The following is a 23,884-nucleotide window of genomic DNA, read 5'->3' as shown; positions in this document are numbered from 1 at the left end:
TACTTCCTTACTCAAGCCAAACCAGAGACCACCATCTAGAGATAATACATAAAGGGTAGGGTTCTGATTAGTTGTGCTGATGCTTTGTTTGGCATATTACCATATTACCAACTCCAGTATGTCGGTTTGCTTGGTTTACTTACAATCCTTCATCCTGGTGGTAGATATCCTTTAAACCTTGCTGATCAGCTACACTCCTGTATAAGTAGAATTTAGTGCATCATATTTGCGCAACCATCTCTCCATTCACTGCAGCTATGAGGTAAAGTTGGTGGACATTTATTCTCTTCTCTTGCACATTTGACACATCTCATGGATATACTATAAATGTTCCTGATAGGAATGCCCATTGGCTGGATACACTAACACCAGATAGTTCTCTAGAGTCTTCAGATCATTTTGTATAATTGCTGTGGTAGTTTATGAGTAAGCTATTCATGTGACAACATGTTTGAGCTCTGGCTCCTATAGAGAGTGGCCTACAGTTGGTTCCTTTTGTCCATAATGTTCATTGTATGCCCATAAGAGAAAACATGACATAAACTTTACTTCTAAAAAAAGATCCTGTTACCCTTTTGTTGTATTACGGTAATAAAGATCGGTCCATTTTTGCACAGATATTTAGACAACTAGTCTGAAGTGCTGACTGTCAACAATTATAAGCAATGTCTGGCAGCACCTAGTTTAGTCATATACAGATATACAGTGTGTATATATATATATATATATATATATATATATATATATATAGATCTCACAACTTACAGGCTGGTTGCAGAGATATTTAATTATGCATTGACGATTGAAGGTATTAATTTTATTGCTACAGCCCACTCAGTAAGACTACTCTGTGTGAAGTAGTAATTATCCGAAATCAAATTCTGGCTAATTATATTCCCAATTAAGACGGAACCTACATAGGAAAATTAACCAGTGAGTGTAGAGATTGGCCTTGTTGCTGCAAATCACACCTTACAATAAGATTCTGTGCATCTTCACTGCCTTAACAGCCTTTAAAGTGATTATCTATGCATCATGATGAATCTGATGATGATTATGATGATGTTGGTGTCAGCTTCTTGAAAAGGTGTGAAAAGTATTTCTGAAAAAGGTCATGTTTTCTATCGACATGCTTCCCAATGGCATCAATTCAGCTTAGGATTTTTTAATATGCCTAAATTAAAACATGCATTTAAGTTATTTCTTAAGTGAGAGCTGTCTAATGATTTTGTCAAAGATTTAACTGCTTCCATTACTTTACAATTCCGTTATTTTAAAAATTTCATGTGAATGCCATAATTCAAGTAAAAAGTCAAGAATATTATGTCCCACTATGTTTTTTTGCAAACAACCACATCCATAAAGGGTCAAATAAGATACGCTCACATTAAATGTTTTTTTTTAGCAATTTAGAGTTAAAAACATCATTTTAAGTTAACTATTATAGACAGTGTCTGCCTTATGGAGCACCCTGCAAGTCTATGCATTTCATAAACATCTCATTGATTTGAATGGGAACTATGCAATGCTTCATTTCACTGGTGGTGGCACTGCAGGGAAATAACACCTGTAGCTATGTTCACCCACACATAACAGCTGATAGCCGAGAGTCATAGCAGCAGGACAACCTGTAATCAGCTTATCATCTAGGGATCCTTCTATAAAAAACACTAAATGGAAATGCACACAGAATGTTTAACAATTGGAATAGAAGTGAAATGGAAAAAAAAGTATACAAAAAGTATGTGAACAGAGTTAGCCACAAAATCACAATACACAGTTCCCATTATACTATAAATAACTTGCTAGTGAAGAGCAGACACAAAAAAGGCTGTGTTAAGCCAAACCCAAACTTGAAAATTCTGTTCTGAACCTGGACCTGAACAACCACCAGTAACACTGGCAAGATTTAAATCCCAGCAAAAAGCAGGTGCCACCATTTTGGTTGTCATGATGACATTACAGGAATCCTCCTCAAGTTGGTAATGCCATTTGATTTTTTTTTTTTTTAACTTGTTTTTATTTATTTTTTCATAAACATACATATAATATTCCAACATAAAAATTTGTACATTGGATTCCTGTCTTAGCCAAAGCAGGTTGTTTTAATTTTATTTACAGTCCATCACCTTGAGTCTTGTGGCTTGATTTCTCTCTGCTTTGGTACAGGTTTACTTCCATGGTCAGTGCACATTGGTGAGTGCTATTGACGGGGATGTTGAAAGGAACCCTGACCTAAACCTAAACTTCTCACTGAAATGCGGGTCTAGGTTTGGAGACTCAAATCTGCAAAGTGTGGCAAGGACGTTAACTTTGCAGTTTGGGTCTGCTCAACACTTCAATAAACTAATGAAATTCCTGAAAGTTCTAACTGCTGCAGGAGAGAAAAACTACATGGATTAAATACTGCTCAAATCCTATGTCATAATCCCTTAAAGGAAACGTACAATGATGAATCTACCATCAGAAGTAGATCTGATGGTAGATTCCTTCTGCCTGCCTTTGTTAAAAACTTTATTTTAGTAATATGTAAATTAACTGCAGAGGCTACTGAGGTGTGGAGTAGCCTTAGCTCCTAGTGCCTGGCCAGGATATCACATGCCGCAGTATCCTCTGCAGTTACTTTACATATTACTAAAATAAAGTTTTTAATAAATTAGGCTATGTTTCAGGATCATATTACTTCTAATGGTAAATTCCTCATGGAAGGTTTCCTTTAAGATATAGAAAGATTTTCAGGTGAACTAAGACTGGTTTTAAAGGATTTCAACCACATGGATTTATTGGTTTTAACCGAATCATACTTAAAAGCTGGCATGTGCCCCCTAAAACAGGATTCGTTCCTCATTAAGTTTGTGGGAAAAGGAATTTTAAAATGAGTCTCTCATCACAGAAGCATCTTTTGGGTTAAAACCAGTAAATCCATGTGGTTGATTTCTTTTCAGGCCAGAAGCATACAAATGACCTGGTTCTGAGTTTTAATAAATGAGCATTAACATCCAATTTGCAAACGTTTTGCATCAGTTTTTAAAGGATCTGCATAAACTATTAGTCTATGAGTAAGCGGTGAAAAATGGATCAGGCTAGAACATGGTATACTTTTAATGGACCAGATGAAAGGTTCATTAAAATAACTGACGTGTGCATTGAAGCCGTTTGCTGTCCATTCAAAAACAGAGGGTACACTGCCAATTTTTGTATACATCTAGTCTTAACATGGGTAGGTTTTTGCTAATGTTTTTGTGTTTAGGAAATGCTAACAAAATGTTGCATACATTTTGTATACTTAAAATCAGATTTTAGAGATTCGAATTGTAATTTTTTTTTACAGTATACAGTCCAGTTCAAAATAATTAGGAAAATCACTATTGTTTTTGTAACCCTTAGGCCCCATTGACACATGACATTTGATTTGCATTTTGATGCACAATTCAAATGCAATGGGGAGAGGCTTGGTCTGATCCATTTGGGTCAAGCCCCTTCTTGTTGCATTTAAATTCCATTTCAAAATGGAATTCAAATGCCATGAATGAACTTGGCCTTTTGGGTCCAGAGCTGCAATTTCAATGAAACTGTGACAGAATATGCATGTACAATATTGCAAGATTTTTTACCCTGAACAGAAGCAGTTCTGTTATCCACATTATCCAACACCATGTGACTAGAAGATGCATTGCTGCTGTCACTCCAAAAATTTTTGAAGACCGCTGTGCTGAGAATGAAGCTTATAAAAGTTTTTAACTGTATATCAGGCTCAATGGGCTAACCATGCCCAAATTGACTCTCAGTTTTCAAAATGATAGTGGGTGGCATAAAAATCCATATTCCTACGACATAACATAACTTTGCGCTCAGGGGGAGTACAACTTACGACTGTTACGACTGTTCTCTCAAAGTTTTAGCACATAAAGAGGTTCTTGACATAAATAGGTTGGAGGAGTAGAGTAGTTGACATTATTATATAACTGAAAATAACTTTACTGTTTCTTATTTTTGTGCTTTTTGGGAGGTGCTACAATATTAATAGTCTCCCCCAATCATTTACCTACTTGGGTTTCATGATCAGTGCATTTGCTGAAAACAGTGTGATAAATAGAGTAACACTAATGTAACAAAGAACTGCAGTTGGTAACAAATAGTTTTACCCAGAAAAGTCTGAACACTTGAGTACATTGCCTGCTGTGCACTCAAAATTTCTAGTTAGATAATGTATAACTGCAACATGTACAGATGGACCAGAGTTTTCTTAACAAGGAAAAGTGCTATTTCTCTAATTAGCACATGGACCTAGCAAATTAGGACACAGAAGTTTTTGCAGAGGTCTAAAAACCAATTTGGCAATTATTTTGAATGTGGGTAGTCTTGTTCTAAGTTTTCTCTGAAGTGAAATATATAGTATTATTAAAAACTGCTGATTATTTTAAAAAGTTTATTTTTTAACATTCTTCATTAAAGCATCATATATCATATAACACCCGACAAGCATGAAGTACATAATAAAAACCTATAGAGAAGGGAGGGAGGAGAAAACTGTGACAGTTATGACATATGGTGCCGATACACTTATTAATGTGATAACAGTCCTATGCCTTGGACCCAACTAATAATAATAATTTTCTATTTAAATAGCGCACACAGATTACGCAGCGCTGCACAGAGTTTGCCAAATCGGTCCTAGAACAGCTTTGCTCTCAGACACTACTGATAAATCTCCCCCATAGGTTCATTACGTTATATATTGTAATCCTGATAAACTCTCCGACTATGTACAATATATAGATGCTTCAAACACTGGTAGTTCTGTTATTCATCTCATGTTAAACATCTGGTTGTTATAAAGTTAGTTACTACTATAGGAATATGTCAAATATTCTGCTATTTTGGGACATTCCTATAAACTGTACTGTGTATGGCACATACTGTACCTCTATTAGCTGTATGGTAAATGCTTCTCAAAATATGATTTATGCCTTCCTGCATTTGTCTGTTGATTTGTGTATGCAGTCACATAATGTCCTGATGTATGTGGCTATTTTTAACCTCTTTTGAGTGTTCCTGTAAGCACTATACATAATATAAAGGCTTACCTTACAAAATACTCATTTTATTAATGTTCCTTGCTAGTTGTTTTAGTGGACAAAGGAGCACATGCACATAAAACATATTATTAAGCATTTTTCTTGTCTGCTTTATGTTTGACTGCAGAGGTAGAGGACCTAACTATGAAGAGCTGTAATAGTACTAGTTGCCATGGTATCAGGTATCGGTCCTAGGAATAAATGTAAAACAAGAGGAGGCAGACGCTTGGGGAGGGGAAGCTGCACTGAGTCTAATATGATGTGATCATTACAAACAAAATTATTTCTACAGAGCAAAGTCTCCCATACAATAAAAGCACATATAGAAAGATATTTTACTCAAAATAAAAAAAAACTAAACACCCATATAATAAGCTAAAAAGGAACCCAGCAAACAGCTCTGCAGGAATCATATATGTCACAAATAGTGGAGAGGTTATTTAGAAATTCACTTTTCAAGCTCGCTAACTAATGTATCTAAAGGAAAAAAGCTGGTTACCATGGTATTTCATTTCTTAAAGCCAGCTGCCTTTTAATCAGAAATCTACTTCTCCCTTTTCCTTTTGTAATTGACTTCCCGGGTCCTATTGATAAACCTGTATTGATAAATCTATCCACTCGCATGAAATAATGAGCTTGACTCTGAAATGTTTACAAAAAACATTTTTGCCACTTGAGAGTAGATTCTCTACTTGTGTTTTTTTTCTGTATTGGGTGAAAATTGAGAAAGTAAAAATGCAAATATACCACAATAAGACCTACAGGAGTGCCAAACCGAGGTAGCAGAGCAGAGGCTTAACTGGATGCTGCTAGGCCCCAATGCGAATCTGTGCTGGGATCCATCTAATTATTAGTCCTCAGGGAGCGTTGACATATGGCATTTACATTGTGATCTAAGACACAATTCAACAATATAGAGGAGATTTGCCTAATAACAATGCATTAACATTGTGTTTATGTAAACACCATGTAGATTCATTGCGTTAATGATAACTTAACATTGCATTCACATAGCATTTAATAACCACAATGTTAATATATACTTAACATTCCATGGCCAAGGTGTACCTGTACCTTCTTCATTCCTCTTAAGTTCATCGCTCTATAGCATGGTCAAAACTACTGCATCATGTTCACAAAGTAATAGTAAGAAAAATAGGAACTTCATCAGCGTCTACCCCATTGAACTATCAGTACCCTCCAGAAGGGTATGATAGAAACTTTCTAGAAACTTATGTTACAAATTTGTCATGAATCAAAGGATCCATTGGTGCAATCCCTTTTACGTATTGAAAAATGCCTCCAAAATGCCTCCACCCTCATAAACTATTGTCTGTATGTGATCCATAAAAGCCATTCACTATTGGACATGCTCTACCTTTCAAAGGAAGCCATGTATGGTCCATTAGAATAACAGCTCTGGACACTTATTGCAATAAGCGCAGTTATATGCCTTCTTGATGTCTCTTCTGATGTGTCACAAGCCCGGGCATCATGCTGGCTATACACAATATCCACTCTCCATAGGTGAACCAGATCCAATAATCTAAGTTTGCCTAATAAATACACTGTTTTTTATAGTATTTATCCTGTGACCAGATTAAAAGTGTTGTGATGTTTTACCAGCCATACTATGCGGTGTGAAACTCCCTACCTTTGCTTTGACTGGTTTTCCTACTGTAAATATCTATTCCAAGTTTTGTTCCTAGTATTTCTTATAATATAAATCACAGATTTTCTATTTTTTACTGAGGACCATGTGCATCTGAATATGTTATAAGCACATACAGTACACACTCTATATTAGGGGCGTAACTACAGTGGTAGCAGCCATAGGAGACGCTATGGGTTCCACAGTGTCAGGGGGCCCTGGCATCTGAGGTATTGGATGTGTATATGCTGTGGATATGTATGTATGTTGTGTGTATATACACTCACCGGCCACTTTATTAGGTACACCATGCTAGTAACGGGTTGGACCCCCTTTTGCCTTCAGAACTGCCTAAATTCTTCGTGACATAGCTTCAACAAGGTGCTGGAAGCATTCCTCAGAGATTTTGGTCCATATTGACATGATGGCATCACACAGTTGCCGCAGATTTGTCGGCTGCACATCCATGATGCGAATCTCTGTTCCACCACATCCCAAAGATGCTCTATTGGATTGAGATCTGGTGACTGTGGAGGCCATTTGAGTACAGTGAACTCATTGTCATGTTCAAGAAACCAGTCTGAGATGATTCCAGCTTTATGACATGGCGCATTATCCTGCTGAAAGTAGCCATCAGATGTTGGGTACATTGTGGTCATAAAGGGATGGACATGGTCAGCAACAATACTCAGGTAGGCTGTGGCGTTGCAACGATGCTCAATTGGTACCCAGGGGCCCAAAGAGTGCCAAGAAAATATTCCCCACACCATGACACCACCAGCCTGAACCGTTGATACAAGGCAGGATGGATCCATGCTTTCATGTTGTTGACGCCAAATTCTGACCCTACCATCCGAATGTCGCAACAGAAATCGAGACTCATCAGACCAGGCAACGTTTTCCAATCTTCCAATCTTCTACTGTCCAATTTCGATGAGCTTGTGCAAATTGTAGCCTCAGTTTCCTGTTCTTAGCTGAAAGGAGTGGCACCCGGTGTGGTCTTCTGCTGCTGTAGCCCATCTGCCTCAAAGTTCGACGTACTGTGCGTTCAGAGATGCTCTTCTGTCTACCTTAGTTATAACGGGTGGCGATTTGAGTCACTGTTGCCTTTCTATCAGCTCGAACCAGTCTGCCCATTCTCCTCTGACCTCTGGCATCAACAAGGCATTTCTGCCCACAGAACTGCCGCTCACTGGATGTTTTTTCTTTTTCGGACCATTCTCTGTAAACCCTAGAGATGGTTGTGTGTGAAAATCCCAGTAGATCAGCAGTTTCTGAAATACCCAGACCAGCCCTTCTGGCACCAACAACCATGCCACGTTCAAAGGCACTCAAATCACCTTTCTTCCCCATACTGATGCTCGGTTTGAACTGCAGGAGATTGTCTTGACCATGTCTACATGCCTAAATGCACTGAGTTGCCGCCATGTGATTAAGTGTTAACCAGCAGTTGGACAGGTGTACCTTATAAAGTGGCCGGTGAGTGTATGCTGTATGTCTGTATATAGTATTGTATGTATGTTTGCAGGGCCGATTCTAGCATATTTGCTGCCTGAGGCGAATATTAAAATGCTGCCCCCCCCCCACTCCCTGTTAAGTAAATGCTGAAAACTTTACTACCTTAAAGATGACAATCTCTTCCATCAGGAGGACTTTATTCCGGGTTCTGCAATCCATTACGTATCAAGGCTGAATTCACGGCAAGATATCTTCAGCTCAGTGCAGCATCTCCACCCGGCGTCCCTAAAAATACCACAGTCACTTACAGTATGAAGTATATACCCCTCACAACACAACTGACCGCACTCTCCCCACATACAAAACATCCCTTCATTATATATATTCTACTGGAATCATAGCATACACAGCACCAATCAATATACAACACCCCCAATTTATTAATACAGACCCCTAACATTTAGCTTAAATTATGCAAAGTAATCTATTGTATCCTATAATTAATATATCGCACCCTGTTATTATGTTACATGATTTTACATACAGTGCAACCCTGACCAATGTGAATATATAGCACCCCCTAATATACAGCCCCCCCAGTTTAGTAATATACTGTATCCCATATACAGCCCAAGCTAAGTAATATACTGTATCCCATATACAGCCCCCTCCCAGCTTAGTAATATACTGTATCCTATATACAGCCCTCCAGCTTAGTAATATACTGTATCCTATATACATCCCCCCAGCCTAGGAATATACTGTATCCCATATACAGCCCCCCCAGCTTAGTAATATACTGTATCCCATATACAGCCCCCCCCAGCTTAGTAATATACTGTATCCCATATACAGCCCCCAGCTTAGTAATATACTGTATCCCATATACATCCCTCCAGCTTAGTAATATACTGTATCCCATATACAGCCCCCTCCCAGCTTAGTAATATACTGTATACCATATACAGCCCCCTCCCAGCTTAGTAATATACTGTATCCCATATACAGCCTCCCAGCTTAGTAATATACTGTATCCCATATACAGCCCCCTCCCAGCTTAGTAATATACTGTATCCCATATACAGCCCCCTCCCAGCTTAGTAATATACTGTATCCCATATACAGCCCCCCCAGCTTAGTAATATACTGTATCCCATATACAGCCCACAGCTTAGTAATATACTGTATCCCATATACAGCCCCCTCCCAGCTTAGTAATATACTGTATCCCATATACATCCCCCCAGCTTAGTAATATACTGTATCCCATATACAGCCCCAGCTTTGTAATATACTGTATCCCATATACATCCCCCTCCCAGCTTAGTAATATACTGTATCCCATATACATCCCTCCAGCTTAGTAATATACTGTATCCCATATACAGCCCCCTCCCAGCTTAGTAATATACTGTATACCATATACAGCCCCCTCCCAGCTTAGTAATATACTGTATCCCATATACAGCCTCCCAGCTTAGTAATATACTGTATCCCATATACAGCCCCCTCCCAGCTTAGTAATATACTGTATCCCATATACAGCCCCCTCCCAACTTAGTAATATACTGTATCCCATATACAGCCCCCCCAGCTTAGTAATATACTGTATCCCATATACAGCCCACAGCTTAGTAATATACTGTATCCCATATACAGCCCCCTCCCAGCTTAGTAATATACTGTATCCCATATACATCCCCCCAGCTTAGTAATATACTGTATCCCATATACAGCCCCAGCTTTGTAATATACTGTATCCCATATACATCCCCCTCCCAGCTTAGTAATATACTGTATCCCATATACAGCCCCCCCAGCTTAGTAATATACTGTATCCCATATACATCCCCCCAGCTTAGTAATATACTGTATCCCATATACATCCCCCCAGCTTAGTAATATACTGTATCCCATATACAGCCCCCTCCCAGCTTAGTAATATACTGTATCCTATATACAGCCCTCCAGCTTAGTAATATACTGTATCCTATATACATCCCACCAGCCTAGGAATATACTGTATCCCATATACAGCCCCCCCAGCTTAGTAATATACTGTATCCCATATACAGCCCCCCCAGCTTAGTAATATACTGTATCCCATATACAGCCCCCAGCTTAGTAATATACTGTATCCCATATACATCCCTCCAGCTTAGTAATATACTGTATCCCATATACAGCCCCCTCCCAGCTTAGTAATATACTGTATACCATTTACAGCCCCCTCCCAGCTTAGTAATATACTGTATCCCATATACAGCCTCCCAGCTTAGTAATATACTGTATCCCATATACAGCCCCCTCCCAGCTTAGTAATATACTGTATCCCATATACAGCCCCCTCCCAGCTTAGTAATATACTGTATCCCATATACAGCCCCCCCAGCTTAGTAATATACTGTATCCCATATACAGCCCACAGCTTAGTAATATACTGTATCCCATATACAGCCCCCTCCCAGCTTAGTAATATACTGTATCCCATATACATCCCCCCAGCTTAGTAATATACTGTATCCCATATACAGCCCCAGCTTTGTAATATACTGTATCCCATATACATCCCCCTCCCAGCTTAGTAATATACTGTATCCCATATACATCCCTCCAGCTTAGTAATATACTGTATCCCATATACAGCCCCCTCCCAGCTTAGTAATATACTGTATACCATATACAGCCCCCTCCCAGCTTAGTAATATACTGTATCCCATATACAGCCTCCCAGCTTAGTAATATACTGTATCCCATATACAGCCCCCTCCCAGCTTAGTAATATACTGTATCCCATATACAGCCCCCTCCCAACTTAGTAATATACTGTATCCCATATACAGCCCCCCCAGCTTAGTAATATACTGTATCCCATATACAGCCCACAGCTTAGTAATATACTGTATCCCATATACAGCCCCCTCCCAGCTTAGTAATATACTGTATCCCATATACATCCCCCCAGCTTAGTAATATACTGTATCCCATATACAGCCCCAGCTTTGTAATATACTGTATCCCATATACATCCCCCTCCCAGCTTAGTAATATACTGTATCCCATATACAGCCTCCCAGCTTAGTAATATACTGTATCCCATATACATCCCCCCAGCTTAGTAATATACTGTATCCCATATACATCCCCCCAGCTTAGTAATATACTGTATCCCATATACATCCCCCAGCTTAGTAATATACTGTATCCCATATACAGCCCCAGCTTAGTAATATACTGTACCCAATATACAGCCCCCCCCCAGCTTAGTAATATACTGTATACCATATACAGCCCCCTCCCAGCTTAGTAATATACTGTATCCCATATACAGCCCCAGCTTAGTAATATACTGTACCCAATATACAGCCCCCCCAGCTTAGTAATATACTGTATACCATATACAGCCCCCTCCCAGCTTAGTAATATACTGTATCCCATATACAGCCCCAGCTTAGTAATATACTGTATCCCATATACATCCCCCTCCCAGCTTAGTAATATACTGTATCCCATATACAGCCTCCCAGCTTAGTAATATACTGTATCCCATATACATCCCCCCAGCTTAGTAATATACTGTATCCCATATACATCCCCCCAGCTTAGTAATATACTGTATCCCATATACATCCCCCCCAGCTTAGTAATATACTGTATCCCATATACAGCCCCAGCTTAGTAATATACTGTACCCAATATACAGCCCCCCCAGCTTAGTAATATACTGTATACCATATACAGCCCCCTCCCAGCTTAGTAATATACTGTATCCCATATACAGCCCCCAGCTTAGTAATATACTGTATCCCATATACAGCCCCCCCAGCTTAGTAATATACTGTACCCAATATACAGCCCCCCCAGCTTAGTAATATACTGTATCCCATATACAGCCCCCTCCTAGCTTAGTAATAAACTGTATTCCATATACAGCCCCCAGCTTAGTAATATACTGTATCCCATATACATCCCCCCAGCTTAGTAATATACTGTATGCCATATACAGCCCCCTCCCAGCTTAGTAATATACTGTATCCCATATACAGCCCCCTCCCAGCTTAGTAATATACTCTATCCCATATACAGCCCCCTCCCAGCTTAGTAATATACTCTATCCCATATACAGCCCCCCAGCTGAAATCTGGACCCATATAAATATATAACCCCCCCCAGGAAAAGAATAATCTGGCCTCATACAATATATACAGCCCGCCAGTATAAAATTATTCTGGCCCCATATAATATATACAGTACCCCCCACCCCAGTTTAAATGAATCTGGCCACATATAATATATACTGCATCCCCCCCAGTATAAAACAATTCTGGCCCCACAAAATATATACAGTACCCCCCCCCCCAGTATAAAACAATTCTGGCCCCATAAAATATATACAGTACCCCCCCTCCCCAGTATAAAACAATTCTGGCTCCATGTAATGTATACAACCCCCCCCACCCACAGTATACAACAATTATGGCCACATATAATGTATACAGTATTCCCTCCCCCCTCCCACGCCCATGATACCTCCCCACTCCCCCTTATTGGCCACATAAAATAAATGACAGTACATGAAAAATAATAAAATATATACTCACCTGCAGGCGGCTGCTCCCTCGGCGCGCGGGTCCCGTCTTCACGCGGCTCTCCTGTGAGCCGCGGCTCCGCACAGTGACACAGGCGCCGTGACGTCATGACGACTGTGTCACTGATTAGAACGGAGCGATGCAGCTGCCGGAAAGGCGCTGCGTCGCTCCGCATATAAATCGCGCCTGTGTCTTAAAGAGACAGGCGCGATTTATTTAGCTAGTGGGCGATTCGGGCGTTAACGGCGCCCGAATCGCCCACTTCAGAGCGGCGAATTTCGCCGCCCTTTACAGGGATCTGCATTCTGCCGCCTGAGGCGAGATTTTCATCTCGCCTCTTGGCAGATGCGGCCCTGTATGTGTGTATTTTCTGTATGTGTGTATATGTGATGAATATGTGTATAGTATACTGTATATATGTTTGTATATTCTTTATTTATATATGGAGTTTATAGACTACATGTATGTTTATGCTGTCTATGTGCATATGGTGTGTATATGCTGTATGTTTATGTATATAAATAAGTATACAAATTTGTGTATATATGAGTGTATAAATGTCAGGGCCCCATTCACAAGTCAGCTGTGGGGCCCTGCCTCTCCTAGTTATGTACCTTCTTTATATACTAGTTTATTTTTAACTACATCTAGACTGATATTGTCTGTGGCTGTTTATATGTCTTTCTTTGATCTGATCTTTATTTAAATAATTACTGCAGATAGTTATTGGGGTTATTGATTTTGGGGTCAATACTTCACTGTTTCTTTTTGGCATGCTGTGAATGAGAGAATACAATTCATTTGAATAATTGACCACAGTGATCAATAAAAGTGGATACACAGGGGCAGATTTACTTACCCGGTCCATTCGCGATCCAGCGGCGCATTCTGTGTGGAGGATTCTGGTCTTCCGGCGATTCACTAAGGTAGTTCCCCTAGCTTGGTGGATACCCAATAAACCTAGGTGCCTCTGGCTGAATTCACTGCCATTCACTGCTGTAACTATTTGATTAGGGTGACTGGTGTCAGGTCCCCAATCAATGTGAAATTGTTGACCTATACTGAGAAAAGATTTTTTAACTCACTTTTGTCAACAATATTTTTGACTGTACTCATGTTGCCCAAATCAGACCTATAAAAAGGAAAACAAATGTATTCAAGACAGTAATACTGACAGTTGGGACGTGCTTATACATAGACATGCAATATTACAATCTTTACCACTGCACAGGCCAGTAGTTTGCATATCTATTCACATATTTGCAGCAAATGGCCTAGACATTGAGCAGATAAACTCATTGGGGGTTATTTATCATGATTATAATGATTATTATGATAGCCCCACCTCTGCTTCGGTGCAACCAGATACATCAAGAGGCTCTGTGCAGCAGGTACCTGTATATGAAAATTTGCTGGCTGCAGCATGGGTGCAGGCACGGTGACAGGAGCGCCCCACGCCACCCCTCTCCCCCTTCTTGCCCCCCTCACACACCCTGGAGTGAAGGTGGCGGAATGGGGAAAATAATTGCAATATTTAGAGATTCTAATAATTCTCAACATTTGAGATTATTTCAGGGCTTATTCCCACTTACATGTCGCAAAAGCCCTGATAAATGCCCCCCTTAGATCACATGTCAATTAAAGATAGAAAAACCAATAAGCTTAAAAGTCACCTCTGTCAGGGTTATTTCTGTTCCTTTTAGATTTTTAGGTATAAAGTTAATGGTACAAGTTTACAGCATTTTATATTGGTAGTAGATAAATTGAATGGGATTTGTGTTGGCACCATGGAGCTATTTGCTTATTGACCCCGTGGGATCCCTGCTGATTTGTACTAACACTTTATTTTATTTTGGAACAAACCTCAAAGAAATCCACCAGCACAAACACTATTGTTCTAATACATGTTTATACCTGCCACCCCAACTTCTTTCCAAAGTGTGAAAAAAGTTTGTTTTTTGCTTTTCTAGCTGTAATAACTTAATCTGAAAAAGCTAACTATGTGTTAGACATTCCCTGACTGCAGATTATTAGTAAGAAACAGGATATAGTGCTAGAAATTATAAAGTAAATTTGGAAAAGTCTCGGATTGAGCAGGTTTAAAATGACATCTTGGGATTTGCATCCTATTGCCACATGCAACCAGGTATACCCTTACCCACACTACTATTTTAAGAACTGTAATGCTAATGAACACAATGGGTGGGTATAGATTCTCAGCTGTAGCTGTGTGGACATCCTCTAAAGGGAACAAGAGCACTTACCAACATCCACTAGCTGATCCTCTCAGTCTGTCCAATTATTGAATAAAGGACAAGTACAAGGAACTTTATTAGTAATTATTTGTGGAAATGTGGAAATTAATTAGTGAAATTGTTATATTCCATTTTAACCATCTGGTTTAATCAGATTCTCTCATTAGCACAGGGACCATTTTTCACAATAATAAATAATAATTTGTGTGATTGAGTTATTAATGCTTACAAAATATACAAATCAAAAAGTTATGGAACTTAATAATACACTTTGTCTTTAATCATTTAGTTAAATGAGTACTGATATTTCCATGAGGACCCATACCATCATTTTAGTTCTTCCCTCTGCTAAGATGGGACGTAACTGTACAGTATCTAACCTAGGCAATACTCTATGCAGCCCCTTGACTACAAGCGCTTTTCTTGTGCAAGTCCAATTCAATCCGTTATTGCATTAGACACAAAACTCTGGCACATAGATGTTCAATAGATCTTTACACACATCAGTCTTTTTTCTCGCTGTTGCAATGCGTTGAAAGTAGAGCGTGTCCTAATTTGATGCAAGTCAAGGGGAAAAACGCCCATTCAAGTTTATGCATGCATGAAAAAATCATCCTAGTGCAGTGACTTTTTCCTACACGAGTTTCCTCCAGTGAAAGATGATTTGTGCTGCAAAAAAACTCCATATTGCATATTACTCAGACTGATCTCTGAATGAACTATGAAAAACTCTAAACACAATTGGCCCAAACTCTGACCAAAATCTGATTACACTCGCTCGAGTTGCAAAGTCATGAAAATTTCAATATGATTCATGGGCAAGAGGCCCCCACACACATCTCTCACTTTGCTCTGGTTTTAAATTCTGCAGTATTGGCTGTCTAGCTCAAATACAATTGTATCCAGTAGTGGATTATAATACAGGCGGCTGGGGTGGTAGGCTGGGATCCAAACCTAGTTGTCTTGAGAAAGACCTTCATGAAATACCTGTACATCTGTTTCTGCTTTCAATACAGTTCATAAGAGCCATTTTATGACATCCTCCATTGCACAAGAAGCTTTATTCTTGTACCATATATAGAAAAAGAATAACAGACTTGTAGGGGCTATAATATTCATACAGCCCAGGGCCCATGGCAGTCTTAATCCGCACCTGGCTGTATAGGAATAGTTGCCATGTATGCAGCTTTGTAGCTTCTAAGCATGAACAACAGTGGTGAATTTAAAGAAGAATATATTGAAAGATTTTAGTTTTCGTTTATCTCCATATTAACTTATCAAGTTTTCCATTAGATTGGAGATGCGTTTCAGTTAATTGAGCTTCCCATTCTGGGAGAAAAGAGTCGCCGTGTTCTTTGTATGAATCTTATGGGCAATGCATATACCTACCTCATTGGAAATACAGAAGGGAATAGAGGTTACAGCGAATAAAGGCACTGATAAATAAAAAATGAGTATTTAGAAGGATTTTCAAGACAAAACAGTTTTGTGATACTGTATCAGAAAATCAGAGATGGAAATAGCCACTGTGAGGTAGTCTGGGACACAGTAAAAGTCAAACCCACCTATTCAATCCTGTTTCTGTAACTTCCATCCAAGTAATATGGAGTAATGAATACAAGGTAGAACAGGCGGGCTCTGACCACCTCACACTAGTGAAAGGACGACTGTTCTCATCCATGAGATGGAAGTAATCTTGAAGCCAATTTTCACTACGACTTTAATGCACACAGGAAATTTTACAATGAGCTAAAACAGCTAAATATTTTTAAAGTATTATCCATCTATGGTTTCTGTATGCTAGAACTTGCAATTACTTCCCCCTTTCTGCCACCTCCAGGGGAGCATGGATAGGCGTGAAAGGGGATGCGGCTGGCCGGAGGGTGGGTGTGCGTGGCAGGGAGTGTGCACTTGCTGCAGTGGGTGAATTTTCATATGTGAAAATTCACCATTTGTGTTTATTGCTACGCTAGCCAGTTGTTTTTTTTTAATCCAGCAAATGTAGTTATAAAATCTGAAATTTACTAGTGAATTTCAATATATATTTAATCAGCAAGACTCGTCACCATGCATGACACTACTGACTGGTGACCTGCTTTTTCAACTGCAAGCACATAAAATGAATCAGTTTGAAGAGTCCTGAAACTGTGTAGTAATAGTAGTAGTATGTCACCAAAACCTTAGACTATTTTAGATTTTAAGCCATTTTAGATTTGTGAGCAAGAGGTGTACGGAATGGCAGATGCTCCAAGAGAATTGGTGATCAGGTGGGTCCAGTAAGGAAAAATACTGGTTAGCATTTTTAGATAGGACCTTAGTCAAAAGATTGGACTTTTTATCAGCTGTTATGAGTCCTTCCTGCTTGGTCTAGCACTATAATACATCACATACATTTAGCATAGCAAATGGACCTTTCGTTCTGAACTCAGAATTAAGAAATCTATCAGGTATTATCGCGTTTTTACCCATTGTCAGTGCTTCATTAGGCAGAATCTGATAGTTTTGACTCCTCGAGAAGTTTACAGAATTTCATCCTTGTAATGTCACTTCAAATCATTTCCTATTTGGATCTAAAGAACTTGCACAGCAACGTTCTAACTTGTTATTTCTTCCATATAACCCTAAGCTTTTATGAGCGCAGTTAACAGCTTTACACAAGTATATGCGACGTGCACACATAAACCAACATATTTAAACTAGATAAAGATAAGACGCATTGAATATTTATGCTATTTGCTGAATTTGTTTGAAAATGTGAAATAAACAGTTTTAGATGGCAGATGGATGCATTCTTTTATTGCTAGTTTACTTGGGGCATTTAAGCTGGGAAATAATCTGTTGTATAACAGGCAAAAATGAATAAAATGTTGCTCATTAAACGCTCTCTCTCTTTTCTCAGTGGCCAGCATCCAAAAGCTGCCGGCATCATCAGTGCTAACAGATATCACCTTCCCCATGAGAGGAAGAAAAGGCATGGTAGACTGGGCCAGGAACTCAGAGGACAAGGTCGTCATACCAAAAAGCATCTTCACACCAATGCCAACAGGTACAAACTTTTTATGTGTTTTGATGGCAAGAAATGATTCTAGTAGTATACAACTGGATATTTATATAATACCTTCTTTCTGAACCACTTGACATCCACTAATAGACATTATGGGGTAAATATATTAACCTGTTGGTCTTTAGAACTAGAACTCTGCTACGCCAAATAAATCATTGGGGCAGATTTACTTACCCGGTCCATTCGCGATCCAGCGGCGCGTTCTCTGCGGTGGATTCGGGTCCGGCCGGGATTCATTAAGGCAGTTCCTCCGACGTCCACCAGGTGGCGCTGCTGTGCTGAAGAGCACGGAAAGCACTCAAGTTCACCGGCCTATTCCTAGTGAAGGTAAGTGCAAGCTCTGCAACACTTTTTTTTTTTAAATGCAGCGGTTTTTCCGAATCCGTCAGGTTTTCGTTCGGCCACGCCCCCCGATTTCCGTCTTGTGCATGCCATCAGAAATCGGAAATATTCAGGTAACACGTCGTGAAAACGCGAATCGGGCCCTTAGTAAATTACCCCCATTGTGTCTTCTGCTGGATGATTAATCTGGTGTAGTACAAGACATGTGAGTTGTACTTTGCACCTCCTATTAGTTGGTCTGTACCATAATATTGAATTATCTGACTCACGGATTGAATTTTTTGGCACATGGGTTATTATCTGTCACAACCGCGCTTCCTTTTACTGAGGACATGGCCACTTTTTAGAGAAGATGGAAAACAAAAAATGCTCTACAACCTTAAAGGGGTTTTCCCACTAAAGAAAATTCTCTCATCTCAATCCCCATGTGATGTTTACACATAAATGATAATTTTAACCCCTTACTTTACAATGTTACTCAGTGTTATCTCTAACCAGACACTTTATGATCTAAATAGTTCGGTGTGGTGACAATGTGATTAGATTATCAGGGTACAAGGTGTATATACACTTTCATCTGGCTTCTGACAATGTACTAAAACACTGACACTTAGCAAGTGATGGAACATATCAGAGATGCATGAGATGCATGTGATACCCATTAAATGGAAGCTGACAGACTATTACACTGTGAGCTCTGCTACATCTCACAGATATGTGCCTGCCTCCCCCTTTCCCCAGATGACTTATCTCATTATAGTTTGTAGCTTGCAGCCTCTCTCTGCGCACAATGTGCTGGCAGGAAGTGAATCAGTGAGTGTCTGAGCTCTGTGCAGGGGGTGTGGCTACAGGCTCAGAGCAGAAAAAAACAGAAACTCAGCAAGCACAGCCTTACACAGGAATCCAAGATGGCAGCCACCAGACCATAAGTCAGAAGTTACAGGGTCTTGTCTAGGGGCAACTGAAATTGTGTTCACCAGGACTGATAGAGACAGGTTGGACTTATATCTATGAAATGCTGTATTTTTAGAGAATGTGTTATTTTGTTATCCCAAGTACATACAAGAAAGTTGTCTTTGTGGAAATATCCCTTTAAGTAAATGTAGTGCACAACATTACAGGTGCAAATTACTCCAGTTTTCTGATGTAGACAGGCACACATACATCTCATCCTGCATATCCAGTGAGTAATCAAAGAACCTGCAAGGACTTTTCAAAAGGCTCTTGTATCTGCTAGAGAGGCAAACAACTACAGGCGGTCCCCTACTTAAGGACACCCAACTTACAGACAACCCATAGTTACAGACAAACCCCTCTGACCTCTGGTGAAGCTTTCTGAATGTTTTACTATAGTCCCTGGCTGCAATAATCATCTGTGAGGCATCTGTAATGAAGCTTTATTGATAATCCTTGGTCCCAATACAGCAAAAAGTGTTTAAACTCCAATTGTCACTGGGGCCAAAAAAATTTTTGTGTGGACCTACAATTATGAAATATACAGTTTTGACTTACATACAAATTCAACTTAAAGGGCACCTACCACCACAAATCTACCTATAAAGGTAGATCGGGTGGTAGGTGGATCAATAGGACGTGAGGATAGCCCTTTTAAGGGCTAATCCTCACGTCCCAGCAATGATTTGAAAACTTTTATTGCCCCAATATTAACATTTTCTTATGCGGCTATTGGGGCGTGGAGTAGCCGCATCTGAGGTTACACGAGGCGGCTACTCCATGCCCCGGCAGCCTCTTTTCTCCTCCTACCAAAAATCTTCGGCCCGCAGCTACGAGGAGCTGCGCGCCCTCGTCCGGCACATCTGCTGTCTGCGCATGCGCAGAACAGCAGGCCCGTGCCTGTGCAGCTCCGACTCCAGAACAGTGACCGCGCAGGCGCGGGCCTGCTGTTCTGCGCATGCGCAGACAGCAGATGTGCCGGACGAGGGCGCGCAGCTCCTCGTAGCTGCGCGCCGAAGATTTTTGGTAGGAGGAGAAAAGAGGCTGCCAGGGCATGGAGTAGCCGCCTCGTGTAACCTCAGATGCGGCTACTCCACGCCCCAGTAGCCGCATAAGAAAATTTTAATATTGGGGCAATAAAAGTTTTCAAATCATTGCGGGGACGTGAGGATTAGCCCTTAAAAGGGCTATCCTCACGTCCTATTGATCCACCTACCACCCGATCTACCTTTATAGGTAGTTTCGTGGTGGTAGGTTCCCTTTAAGAACAAACCTCCGACCCCTATCTGGTAAGTAATCCGGGGACTGCCTGTACACATATTGCACAATGAAACTGTAATGAGGTTATTACAATGCTCAGATATGTGATGGGTAAAACTAGCCTAGTTTTATGGTTTTAGGCATTTTAACAAACAGAGTAAACTATTCTTCATAGTCACTTTAGAACTAGAATATACAACTCACCATAATTGTTTGAATATAGAGGTAAAACGCACTATATGTAGATATACTCTGCCATCATAAATTTAATTTAATACAAATTGATTTTGTTTGACATATTAAAGAGACACTGTCACCAGCTTTTACCAATCATGTGGTGGGGTATGAAATGTCTGTTCTAGAATTCTTCTTCTTTTATGTAAATTTTCCCTATTTACCCATAAAAAGTCACCTCCAAAGTCATGTTAAAATAAAAAGAGAAGAGTCATTTACTTCCTCACATAATTCACTTGTAGCGGGTAAGCGTCATTACAGAACCTAGAACCATGATTTTGTCATAGAAAAGATAAGATTTTTGTGTCAGTTCACATCAGGCTTGTGCTTCTGTGAGCTACACAAAGAGATACAGGCAGTTAAGGACACAGCTTGCTGGAAACAGGCTTGATTTGATATAAAAGATTATATTATTATCTATAATAGGACACCAAAAGCATGTTTCTAGGGAATATAGAACCGAAGATAGAGGCATCAGAAATAATGTTCTCCCCTCAACCTCTGAACTTTACTCCTCTCGGACAAAATATGACTCTTCTCTGCTCATTTTACTTTAGAAGGGATATTTTTTAAAGGTAAAAGGAAGAGATTTCACATAAAAGAGTAATTTTTAGACAGATCATTTTATACCCTACCTGAGAGGGCTAGTAGTTTAATGGGGTAAAAACTGATGAGTCCATTTAAATCCAGTACCAGTGTTGGTATATTCTGCTCAATTTGATTTTAGGAAGAGAAATTAATCCACAGTTTCCAGGCGTAAACCCAACCTCCCTAGATATAAAAGTATAAAAGCTGTCAAGATGATGTAGACTGATTTATTCCTTAATGATTTATAATGAAAAATCCAAAAAATAATAATTGGAACATAATTATTTACACTGTCTGGGCAAAATCATCCAGTGTTGAATGAGTGCACCGATGCAGAATATGGCATAAAATCACCCTAAACTCTCTGTCAGAGATCTGGTTCTGGCATCCTGACTTTTTGGGGGCCAAAATAAAGTATGTGGTCATACATTGTGTAGTGATCAATGTACAAAAAAAATTTCCCAGAAATTTGGTGCATGTCATTGTTTGCACAATCTTCAAATCTGCTTGTATCAAATCATAATAAAAAACTCCAAATAAAGCAGACCCCCATTTCCTTGTTGTTTTCACCAGACCTTTAATAAATGGCCTCCATGTCATGTGACTGTTAAGACCATCCACGCTGATGTCATAAAGTGATGAAAAGGTGCTGTGTGACATCACGAGGAAAGATATGGAAATAATTGGAGTCAGAGAGAACAAATAACTGCATCAATGGTGAAGGTTCAATTAATTTATTATAAAATCAGACAAAGTTAAAATGATGTTGTTTCCCTTTGTATCTTTCAGACTTGGATGAATCTACAGTGTATGTACTCGGAGCTGTATTCTATAAAAACCTGGGACTTTTTTTACCTTCGTTGCGGTAAGTTACATGATACCATCTTCATTTTACAAATCATTTGCATGTCCTTTGTGTGCATTAAGTGCACCTACAGCATCTCTGGACACAGAATTCACTGTTTTACAAACTGCAGCTTTGAAGCAGAAAGGAAAGAAGCAATGCAGGCTGAGCGTTCAGTGGATGGCCACTGGGTGGCGCTGTGTTGTGCAGACTGTTCTGCTACTCACGATAACCTAGCAACTAACATGACAATGACAATGCGCAGCTACAAAGTAACCATTTGTGAGCATATTCCTCAGTATGTATCTCCAGGTTGTCCTTCAGGATGTTTAGAGGATGTAGCTTGTATTTTTAAACATATGATTCCTTTCTCCGTTGTAAATTCATTCCGTTTTAACACATGAGAAGAGTGAATGCTAATGTATGAAGAAGACACATATAAAATGACTACATACACGACATGCCACATCTGTGCTCAGTGTTACACTACATATTGATGGAATTAGATCTTAGCTGATAATTATCAGCATTAGAAATATTGATGGAATTTGTTATTATTGATGTTACATTCCAGATTGTAGCTTTTCTTGATGAAAACAGTTAAATATAATAACAATGAAACATATAAAGGGTTGCCCAGGACATTATTCGATTGATTGAATAATGTCTTCATAACTCTTTATTTTCTTCAGCAATTCCATGCCTTAAATCTGAAATTTTAAATTGCTGCAGTTTCTCTCTTTACCACTAGGTGGCACTTTAGAGCACTGTCCTGTAACCTTAGATAAATGTATTTCAGACTCAACTTTGCCCCCTTATGCATACATTGCAGTTTTGCTGGGTTTGCTGAAAAACTATTAATGGTTACAATGTAAATTTGTGTGATTTCTGAAATAATTCTCATTAATGAATCAAACTGGTTAATTGAGAAATGCCAGCATGCATCTCTCAATGTCTGGTGTAATATAGTACTGTACATTTTATAGGAAATGTCTTGGAGCTAAACTCACAGAAATTAATTCTAAGGTTTATGCAGGATCTCCACCAATGACTTTTTCCCTATCCCATGTATAGGGCATGTCACGGGCTCACCCGCACTCCCCAGGGCTCGCGGGCGCAGCGCCATCGCAGCTCACCTCTCCCCGTTCCTGACTTGCAGCTGAGTTCCGGCCGCGTGCGTCCCCATCTCCTAGGTCGTGCGCGCGGTACCTTCAGGAAATTTAAAGGGCCAGCGCACCGCTTATTGGTGCACTGGCTGATCACTTCCCCTTCCCAACACTCTCATTACTGCCTTGCCGGATCTTTGTACCTAACAGCCTTCTGTCTCTTCTGCGATTTATCTGCATTCCTGTGTCTCCTGCGTTCCTGTGTCTCCTGCGTTCCTGTGTCTCCTGCGTTCCTGTGTCTCCTGCGTTCCTGTGTCTCCTGCGTTCATGAGTCCCTCCTTGTTCCTGTGTTACCTGAGCTCCTCCGTGTTCCTGTGTACCAGTGTTCCTCCATGCAGCTGTCCTGTGTGCCCTGTTCCCGTGCCCATCTGCTAGGACCTCCTGTTGCGGACCCCGGATCG

General features: G+C 39.8%; 1 protein-coding gene across 8 annotated transcripts in view; it reads left to right on the top strand.

Moving 5' to 3' along the window:
• The window catches only part of ADGRB3 (adhesion G protein-coupled receptor B3), a 577,118-nt gene that overhangs the window by 344,044 nt on the left and 209,190 nt on the right, over positions 1–23,884 (top strand). For all 8 annotated transcript variants that reach the window (XM_072142190.1, XM_072142192.1, XM_072142193.1 and 5 more), the window contains 2 exons: positions 17,931–18,077; positions 22,263–22,338. In XM_072142190.1, coding sequence (XP_071998291.1) covers positions 17,931–18,077; positions 22,263–22,338 — 223 coding nt within the window. The remainder of the gene's footprint in view (positions 1–17,930; positions 18,078–22,262; positions 22,339–23,884) is intronic.

Source organism: Engystomops pustulosus, chromosome 3 (assembly GCF_040894005.1).
Source record: "Engystomops pustulosus chromosome 3, aEngPut4.maternal, whole genome shotgun sequence".
NCBI lineage: Eukaryota > Metazoa > Chordata > Amphibia > Anura > Leptodactylidae > Engystomops > Engystomops pustulosus.
Note: the sequence above shows the minus strand (reverse complement) of the source record. Positions and strands in the feature narration are given on the sequence as shown.